The 10,787-nt window shown below is 41.7% G+C and overlaps 1 protein-coding gene across 1 annotated transcript; it reads left to right on the top strand.

Moving 5' to 3' along the window:
- Positions 1-6,824: 6,824 nt before the first annotated feature.
- Positions 6,825-7,763, top strand: LOC125102011 (putative olfactory receptor 2B8). Its single transcript, XM_047732697.1, has one exon. The coding sequence runs from the start codon at positions 6,825-6,827 to the stop codon at positions 7,761-7,763; it is 939 nt and encodes a 312-aa protein (XP_047588653.1).
- The last annotated feature ends 3,024 nt before the right edge of the window (positions 7,764-10,787 follow it).

Genomic DNA, 10,787 nt, shown 5'->3' on the forward strand with positions numbered 1-10,787 from the left:
GAGGTGGTGGGTATTGGAGAGAGCACGGATTGCATGGAGCACTGGGTGTGGTGCAAAAACAATGAATACTATTACACTGAAATAAATAAAAAATTAAAAAGAAAAAAGAAGTGAATAGTTATGATATTGCCTCCCTTGCTAACTAGACCTGGAGAGAACTTCTGCTGGCCTCCACCCAACTGCATACCTTTCTCTCTCCTTTGCTCTTGACTTTGTTATAATCAGCCCTTTGATACCATTTTTAGTTGTGACTATAATTTTGTACAGTAATTATAGCCTTACCCCACATGTATGAGTTCATGAACAGCAGTTTGTTTTACCTGTTTTTGAACTTATGCAAAGGGATTGTTTACTTTGTAACTTGTATCCTTTTCTCAGCACTTTATGTGAAAAAGATTGTTCCAATTTGTTTAGTTGGAGTTTTATTCATTCTGTTGGAAAGTACTCCTGTATGAATATGTCACAGTTTACCAGTTTACTGTGGATGGGTCTTTGGATTTGTCCGGGTTTTGGTTAATACCAATGACACTGCTGTGGAGTGTTCTTATATGTGTGTCTTGGGGCAGGCGACGGAGCACTGTCCTAGATAATATTGGATCCAGGAATGTGAGTGTGGGTCAGCGTCTCTAGATAATGCCTCACGAGTGTCAAAGTGACTTGAGCGTGTAAGGCTGGCAGTGCGTGGGGCCTGGGACACAAAGGGTTAACATCAGGTCTGTGATTCCTTCCTTAGTCAGGATACCCACACTGTAGTGCCTGCCAGTTCCCCCTGACTCTCAGGAGGGGATCTACGGGGTATAGGGATAACTGAGAAAATTTAAATCTGAAAATGTTTTTAGCAGGAGGTAGTTAATCTCTTGGTTGAACAGGGTAAATGAACCTGGAACTTACAGATCTAGGAGAAACAGCCACAAACCACCCAACTTCCTTCCATTTTTCTGTAGTGATTATCTTAACTATCCCAATAAAGTAAAAATCATTGGAGCTTAAATGCAAGACTAGTTGAAATTAAATCATGTGTGTTTTGTTAAAAAGAGATGGTTTTCTAAAAACTGTTTGAGTACATCACTAAAACCTATCAACATAAACTGAACAGTGTTCTAGATGATTTGAGATTTAGTTTTCCCTTTGCCCTATTAGAAGTTTGGTAGAATTTGGTTGCCTTCCTTTATATTCATGGTAATGATAAGAATGTGCCTAATTATTAGCTCTGTGATTCCATATACATTGGTTATGAATGAAATTAAATTAATAATTTATTCACATATTTACATTAAAATTATATAGCTGAATTGTTTATATGTAAATATTTGGTCGGCTGTGAGGATAAAAATCTTAGGTGATTTGTAAAACCTATAGATGATTCACAGATGATAGCCAAGGTGGCTGGGGAGATCAAGGGAGTTATTTGTCCTCTGTGAAATAAGTGAAAAAACAAAAGAAACAGATGAGGTCTCCTCTGGCTTTGTCCTTGATCGTTGTTCTCCCTGAGGACAGCCATTTCTGGACAGATCAGTGACAAGGGTTCATTAGCAGTGTGGGGCTCTCCAGAGACGTCAGCCAGGGAAACACATTTGGTTTTCGGTGCCAGCCCAGCCACAGCTGAGTGTCACAGCACCCTCTCTTGTGGTCATAAGGGACTCCCTGTCATACAGGCAGGTCACTGCTTTTGGGAAACCATAGTGGAGTTTGCAATTGTCTTCATCTCCTACGTCCTAGAGGCCAAGTGCAGATCTCTGTACCACATGAAGACACGTGAAGTCATCACAGAAAACATCTTTTTGCTTAGGAAAAACCTATGGATAACCCAGTTTTGGTATAGTCAGCCTTTACCCTTACTGTGTACAACTAAGAGCCAATCTCCAGTACTGTCTTTAGACAATGACTTGGAATGGATGTAGGGAAATAGCTTAGAAGCCACAGAGAAGGTGAGCAAAGGTGAGTGAAATGGAACTTGGTCTGTGTGTTGCTTTAGGAATGGTAAATGGGTTTCTTTTTAGTAGGGAATGTTCTTGAAACAGAAAAAGCTGTATTGGTTTGCATAATGGTCCATTGTCTAAAGGAACAGGCGGTGGTAGTTCACTAACTCTAAGAACTAAATTTAGCTGTTCATTATAGACTCCACCAAATCATTCCCAGATGTTTCAGTGTGCTGCAGTATATTCATTATACCTGTGTATGCACACATAGAAAACACTTGAAGTATGTATCTATAGTGGTAATAAAATATGCCCTTCAGTAATAGAGTATACATATGTGTAAAAGTATCAGACTCTATGATTCCATGCTTTCCAATTGGTTTTTACTGTCTGTGAAAATAGACAGTATTTGTTTTCTATGCTGAAAACACATTGTCAGTGTTTATCATTTCTAAATGGTCATTTTCTCCCTTACGAGTTACCAACATATCTAATATACGTATGGAGTTTTTAAAAAATGCTATGTTGAAAATTACAACAGGGGATTTCCATATTTTGTCTACGTGTTTCTATTCAGACACTGGGTTCCATCCTTCTATGCTTGCGCAGGATCATGAATGGACTCTGTGTGAATGCTGTTGGGGCCCTGCTCAGACGCTCTTTACCTGGCTGCTGCTCCGATCCTAACCCTATCTGTTGGGAACATGGTCTGCCAGGTGCACAGCCATTCCCTTCTTCAGAGATTTGCCCTCAGCTGAGAGGGAGCCGCTTTGCCAGGGGGTCTCGGGAACACATTTGGGGCAGCTCACAGCCAGGGACAGACTCACGGGAGAGACAAAAGGCTGCCAATGTCAAGGCAGGACTAAGTCTGATGCGATGCATGCTCCAGAGCTGTGCTGTCCAAGACTGGAGTACGGAGCCACAGAAAGTCAAATAAATTTAAGTTAATTAAAATAAATAAAGTACAAAATTCAGTTTCTCAGCTAGGCTATTTTAAATGCTCAGGTAGTGACATGGGGATAGTGGCTATTGCATTAGACGGCGAGGGCTGAGTATTTCCACCAGCACAGATGCATACTTGTATGGGAGAGTTGTGTCCAACTTCTTACGAGATCAGTCTCATGCCAACTTCCACCTGAGACCACATCCTTGCTTAGCAGCATTCTCTGCTCTGTTTTGCTTCCCTCATCCCCTTTATCCTGAGAGCACTCCCTGAACAAACCACGTGCAGTGGAAATCCTACTTGATCCTCTTCTCCCATGGAACCTGGTAGAAAGCACCGTCCGTGTTCATGCGACCTGTCATTTCCAGTGTTGTGAAAGCTGCCTTCCCCCTCACTAGCTCATCCTGTATTGCCCGTGGAAGGCTGTTGTAGAATATGTGGGGTCAGCTCAGACCTAGGGGACAGAAGCTTTATTAGAGCAATAGCAATTCATTCTACCACTGCCAACAGTACTTCAGGATTTATTCAGGAACTGGATAGTGCAGGGTTTGTATGTCAATTATGTCGGTGACTGTTACATATTTGAAATATGTTCAATACAGACATTTTCATGAGATCTTTGGTCTTTAAAATGTGTAGTTCCCTTACTGAGTATGTGATTTTCAAGAAATATAGACTCTTCTACTTAAACTTTTAGACTTATGTGTCAGGGTTAAACACCAGTAATGGCTCTATCAGCTTTTACTGGTACTGGTGGTATGAAACATTCAACCTCTTCCATCAGATGTCTGTTCTCTTAATTTTTATTGTAGAATTGTATTTTTTTGAGATGTCATTTCCCACTTTACTGTTTTTAGATGGTGATTATTACATAAAATGCCATTGTTTCTGTTTTGTAGAATCTATTTATTTTTATTTCACCTAATAACTCTTTTCTCTCTCAACGTATAACCTGTGCTTTTCTCAAGGATGTATTGTTTTGTGTGCAAGATAATAACTTATTTGTGGATTTGTAGCTGGAGTTGACTCTACCGTCTCACATCATGATAATTGCTAGAGACGGCGTTTTGTGTTTCTTTCATAGGATGGGTGTGTTTACTGTTCCAGCCAGGATTATTTACATAGTTTGTCCAAGAGGAATGAATGTCTCTTACTGTATTCAGGCATTTGATACCTACCTCCATATCTCCATAGAGATGATGGTTTTTAGTCTACTCACACAGGTCTTTAACGTGGTAAGAAGTAGACGAAATGAAGTTTTTCATTTAACCTTAGGCTACACATGTCCTTTCTCTGGGAAGATGTGTTCTGTGGTGGTGCACAGAGATTGGGGAGGGACGGATGCCGAGCGGGGGAGGTGGAAGGGAGGAAAGTGAACTAGATCAGCAGGACAAGCTGTTGAGATCCTAAGAACGCGTTATGCAGCTCCTCTTTCTCACGTCCAGTGCCGCTCAAGGGGAATAGTTTTCCTAGACATAATGTGAGAAAAAAAAAGAAAAGAAGATTATGGACTATGACAAGAGTAGTCCTGTTTCCTCCCAGGCTTCTCTCCAGGGAGGCACTAGAAGCAATTGTAACCTCCACAGCCAATCCCATTCTTTTTGTCTCTTTTAGTGGGCATCTCCTTTGCCTGATGCTTTATTTTTCAACTGAAAATCATAATCATTTTTGTACCCATCAGTTAGAAGCCATTCAGCATTCTTTAGATATATGTATACACACATACACATACATATATAATCTGGAAAAGAAGGAAACCATTTGTACAAGTTCAGCTCACCAGAGTTTTGTCTTCTCTCCTTCCTTCTTAGTCCTTATTGATAAGATGATGTTAAAATCTATCACTATGTATTGTGGTGGTACAATATGATATTGGTGTTTTCCTTGGATGAGTTAACATTTCCATTTTGTCCTCCTTCCTTTGGTGAGTAATGCCTTCATTAGACACCTTGAAAATGCCAGCAACTTATTTCAGATAATTTATCTCTATTTGTGCGTGTGTGCATAAAACTGAACTGTGGTTTGTTTTTATTTGCTCTTCTGAGCAGATGTGAGTCTGGGCACATTCCCTGTTGTTGCACATTTACACTGTCTCAGATACTTTTATAATTAATTCCATTAAGAAAGTTTTTGTGGGGGCACCTGGGTGGCTCAGTGGGTTAAGCCTCTGCCTTCGGCTCAGGTCATGATCCCAGAGTCGTGGGATCGAGCCCCATATCAGGCCCTCTGCTCAGCAGGGAGCCTGCTTCCCCCGCCCTCTCTCTGCCTGCCTCTCTGCCTGCTTGTGATCTCTCTCTCTCTCTCTCTGTCAAATAAATAAATTAAATCTTTAAAAAAAAAAAAAAGAAAGTTTTTGTGGATAGATTTTTTTTTTTTTGGTGGATACAACTGAATGCATTTCTACAGGAAATCCAAGGAAGTATAAAATAATGTGAAATACTGTATCTTCTATTCTGATTCCATAAATATTTATTTTATGCCAGTTTTTTACCAATTTCTTTCACATACTAGTGGATCTGCCCTGAAACCTGATTCAGATATTTAGTCTCAGAAGAACAAAAAATGAACTGTATGCCTAAGCATTTGAACATGCTAGAACTGAAATACTCATTTTCTGATTCCTCTTTCGTTGGTTTATAACTATGTTTCTTCAGTACTAAGCAGCTGGAAGTATAGGGTCATCAGACTCACCCGAGCGCTGGTAACGTGTCTGATTCAGCATCATTAACTCTGCAAGACAGCTTCGAGAAGGTACTAACCTAATGTTGATGGGTATCTGAGTATTAGATAGTACCATAATATCCTTTTCTATAATTTTTTGTGTAGTACTCAAAGTCTTCCATTATAGATATTTACCTGTCATTGCTTTGAGAATATATTTGTCCTTATCTCTATGTATTTACCTATTTCAATATTTTAGCTTGGGGATTTTACCATAGGGAGTGAAGCAGAACATTATACTTTGTACATAGATTACACAGTTGGGTAAATTTTTAAAATGTTTATTCTGGGTAGAATGTTGATAGTGGATAATCCCACGTTTTTTTAGGAATTTCATGTGCAGTAGAGCAGAAGGTACTGTTTGGAGCAGAAATCTGCAGAAGGAAGAGGAATGTCATGACCAGTGGATTTTAGAGTTCTGATTCCCCCTGGCTATGCAGGGCCAAGGAATTTTCAGAGTTCTGGTTATACTGTTACCGTGATTTTAAGCATCTTTAGGACAAAAGTTAAGCAGTGTAATTGAATGGTGGTGGTGTTTTCAGGTTCTCTCTGATTTGACTATTTAGTTGTTTTACTACCATACAAAAAAAAAATCCAAACAAACCTGTAGCTTTCATAAATATAGTATCTTAGAGAGATACTGTATCTCTCTAATACATACAATGTTCATATGCCGAACTATTAATGATATTTTGAATGTAATTGAATTATTTGTATATGTACATTCCAGTTAATAAATTCTTATATCTGAATGTATTTTTGAGATTATGTTGTATTTTATTGCATGTGAGGCGTGTACAAATCCAGTTGTGTACAATCATGAGATATGTATTTATAGTAACATCTCTCCCTCTTTATCTCTTTCTGATTCTTCCTGATTGCTCTACATCTTTTTCCCTCATCCCCATTCTTTCTAGAATGTATGTACAAACTTACAGTACTTTAAGTGTCTTTAAGCTCAGACTGAAAGACTTTTAATATTTATGACTGTTGGCAACACAATGTCCATTATTTTGTTTTCTTAAACTACATATTAATGATTCACTGTTCGTGATAATGTGGAACTAAATTGGTATAAGCTATGTCAATTTTAGTCATTTACTTAAATTCTACCTTTAATATTCTGTGGCCATGTCTTATGACAGATTCACCTCCCCCGCCATCACCTTTTATTTTTTTTAAGATTTCTTTTAAAAGTTGCTAAACGCTGGGTCCTGACAGGAAACATGCGCTAACAGAGGATGGAACAGAAGAATGGCAGCTCTTTCACGGGGTTTATCCTGCTGGGGTTCTCTGACCGGCCTCAACTGCAGCTAGTCCTCTTTGTGGTCCTCCTGATCTTCTACCTGTTCACTCTGCTGGGAAACGCCACCATCATTGCCTTGGCCCACCTCGACCCACATCTACATACTCCCATGTACTTTTTCCTCTCCAACCTAAGCTTTCTGGACCTGTGTTACACGACCAGCAGTGTCCCGCAGCTCCTGGTTCATCTCAGGACAGCAGACAAGTCTATCTCGTTTGGTGGCTGTGTGGCTCAGCTCTTCATCTCACTAGGGCTGGGATGCACGGAATGCATTCTGTTAGGGCTCATGGCATTTGACCGCTATGCAGCCATCTGCAAGCCCCTGCAGTACACCGTGATCATGCACCCCCGTCTCTGTGCCCTCATGGCTTCTGCATCGTGGTTCTTTGGTTTTGCCAACTCCTCATTGCAAACAACGCTCATCTTCATTGTACCACTTTGTGGGAGAAATAAAATAGACCACTTCCTTTGTGAGATCCCTGCACTGCTCAAGCTTGCCTGTGTTGATACCACTGTGTATGAGTCAGAGATGTTCATTGCCAGTGTGGTCATTCTTCTCATACCTGTGACGTTAATCATCTTCTCCTATGGTCAGATCGTCAGGGCAGTCTTAAGAATAAAGTCATCTGCAGGGCAGAGGAAAGCGTTTGGCACATGTGGGTCCCACATCACAGTGGTCTCCCTGTTCTATGGCACGGCCATCTATGCTTACCTCCAGCCCAGCAACAACTACTCCCAGGATCAGGGAAAGTTTGTTTCTCTGTTCTACGCCATCATCACCCCCACGGTCAATCCCGTCATATATACTCTGAGGAACAAGGATGTGACTGTGGCAATGAAGAAGGTACTTTGCAGGGGCCAGGAGTCCAGATGACCGGGTGGGGAAGACCCTTTGATGGAACACATTGAATGCCAGAGTGATTAAGATGTTTGTGACCTACATGGATAATCTAAAATTTCTCGTGAGAAGTCTCAAGGGAATTTACTTACCTCATTCTTTGGAGCAAATGAGTGCTCAAAATCCAAGTTTTGGATCCACAGCACTTCCAGAGAGGCTGATTTTTGTTCCTAGATCATTTGCATATAAAAAAGGCATTTATGCACATGATATGAGGGCATAGGCAAAATAAGAATAGGAACCACTAACGCGCTGTAAGAAATGTTAATATTTTATCATTTTGTAGCAACTGCTGGAGGAACGTCACTTATTCTTGTATTTGGATCATGGCCGTATTACCAGGTCCACAGGTTGACTGTATCATTGCTTTTTCACGGAATTAGGTGGGCATCTGTGGGAAAAGCATACTTTTAGATGAAAGAGAAATTTGGTAACATCACTTCTGATATAGCTATTCAGATATGAGGCCGGGTGTGATGTGAGCGGTGTGATAGTGGTTTTATGCAGTGTGAGGTGTGAGGCGCCCCTGTCCCACAGGGGCGGGGCCTGGTGCGTAGCTGCTGATACCCTGAGCAGCAGGCCAGCAGACGGTGCTTACGTGTCACGTTGTGCTGCAGGCGGAGGAGCGCCCATGTGAGGTCTGCAAGCCGTTTACGCAGCTCGTGAGCCACCCCCTGCATTCAAGAAGACGTTTAGGACATCATCGTATCTGAACAGTACATAACTCAGTTCCTAGTCAATATTCTGTATGTTCTATCTACAATGATGCAGCAAAATTTCAAAGGGGGAAAGATTTAGATCTTCTCTTTGTGCCATTTTGTAAATTTTTTGATCCAGGCATCAACTGAACAATGCTTTGTATCTCACATCTGCCCAAGACCCCAGGGAATTTGAATACAGGGACCCATAAAGTAAGAGAAATGACCTCTGTTTCCCAGGAAATCCCATGTTCCGTGGAGCTTATTCATTTTCACCAGGAGAAAACTTAAAAAATAAATAAAATGCGTGTGAGCTATTAAAGATCTCTGTGTGTCTATGCTTTATAGATAGCCATCTCATTATAAAATAACTGTAACGCAGCTCTGAATTGTGCACACAGCCCAGTGCAGGTAGATGTGTTTGTGTCTTGGAGTGGACACATACGCATGACAACTCTTCTGTTCCCTATCCTGATGGCTAACCGGCCTCCCCAGAGCCTTGAACCCTGAGCTGGCCATGCTCGTGCCAAGTGATCTTGCTGCAGAGACAGCATGTGGAGGCTGGAAATGACACCCAGGGGAGATCATGCACACAGTCAGATTGTCTCTGTATCACTAAGAGCATCATAGTATTCTTACTTGAAATCAACACCTGGGATGTATCTTGACACCATAGTGATGCTTCATGGATATCAGTAGGAAAACAGTTCTGTCCACTGTTTATCCCGATGGTGACAAATTTCCTGTTTCCCTTATGTTTCAGCCACATCCTGACAGTTTTACCCAAATGGTCACTTTAAAGTCCCTCAAGTGAACTGTCTTTGGTGCAAAACCCTCAAGGTCTCATGATGTTACAGAGACTATTGTACTGGGTGAACAAATCCTTCTCTGCTCTTAAGGACACTCAGTACCTGGGGCAAAATATTTCCTTTAAGTGAATGTGTGAATGGCTTTTGGATGTTTACAACTCATGGAAATAAGTTATAGCAAACAAAGGTTTCTGGGATCTGTGCCAAAATAAAAAAGAAATCAGTTAAGAGACCAAACACAAGTTCAGAATTGTTCTGTGACATTTTTGTAATGTTAGGAATCTGCTCCCCCTGGTGTCCATGCCTTGTCTGTAACTGACTCCAGGGTTGTATAAATTGTCACCAATATTATTTGGACTGTTTCCTTCTGTGTGTTCACCAGTAAGTGTGGCAGGGCTGTGCACTTGTATCCAAAGCTTGGCTAAATTATTTAATCCATCTGTGTTTAGCCCCTGGAGGTGAGGACAATCATGATGCTCTAGAGCAAGTCATGGGTTCTTTCAGCTCTTCTGCTTTCTGAGGAACACAGGGCACACACCATCGGCTCAGTTAGTGATGGCCAAGACCCAGAATGTCGTCAGACTCACATGAAACAGAATTTTTAACAGCATGTGAATCATTACCAGTTAGCGAAGGATACCCAAGTACCAGGAGTGTGTGCAGGAGGCCCCAGAGCCATCAGACACAGCTTGGCAGACTCCTTCACTGCAACGGAAAGCCTCTTTCTTCTCAAATGTGAGGCAGAACTAGCGTGGTACGAGTCAGCACAGAGAAGGCCTGGGGGGGGATTCACACATTATGTGTCCCTACCTTCATCGCCCTGTCCTGGCATTAGGACTGTCATTTGGTAGCATATCTGACGTGTGTAGAGTGTAGGTTCTAAACAGACCCTCTGCGTCATGCTGGAATCACTACTAGGTCAGAAATCACAGCACCGCCACCCCTGTCAGACCCTCATGTCGCTCAGAGTCTGTGCATTTCAGTTACTGTTTGCCAGAGTTCTGCTCTGTCCAGGCTCAGTGAGGAGGGAGGAACAGGTTATAGGTCCTGTGAGCCCTTTCCTTTGCAGGTGGCTTCTTTTCAGATGCTTGTCTTGTAATACAGGTGAGAACTTCTTTCCTCGCTGTGGTATTACAGCGCATTGCAGACCTGGTCTTGCAGACTCTGGAACCACTGTGCATGGGAATGTGGTTTGCTGGGAAGTTGAGCTCTGTGTCAGTGCAGAAACGAGAGGATGAATGACTGCTGCTCAGAGGAGTCAGAGGATGGGGTCTCTGAGATGGCCTAGGGACTGGACACTTGCTTTGGGGAGGGAGACAGTTCCTTCTTCCCCCCAGCGTTCTTCCCTTGTTTTGGAATTAAATAGATAAGAGCAGAGTTAAAAGGAGAAAAACTCTGATGGTTTATTTCTTGAACATGGAGGCTCAGTGATGAAATTGAGTCCCAAAGAAATGACCAAGGCAGGCAGTTTTTACACCTTTTATACAGAGACA

The sequence above is a fragment of the Lutra lutra genome, chromosome 6 (genome assembly GCF_902655055.1).
Source record: "Lutra lutra chromosome 6, mLutLut1.2, whole genome shotgun sequence".
Classification (NCBI taxonomy): Eukaryota; Metazoa; Chordata; class Mammalia; order Carnivora; family Mustelidae; genus Lutra; species Lutra lutra.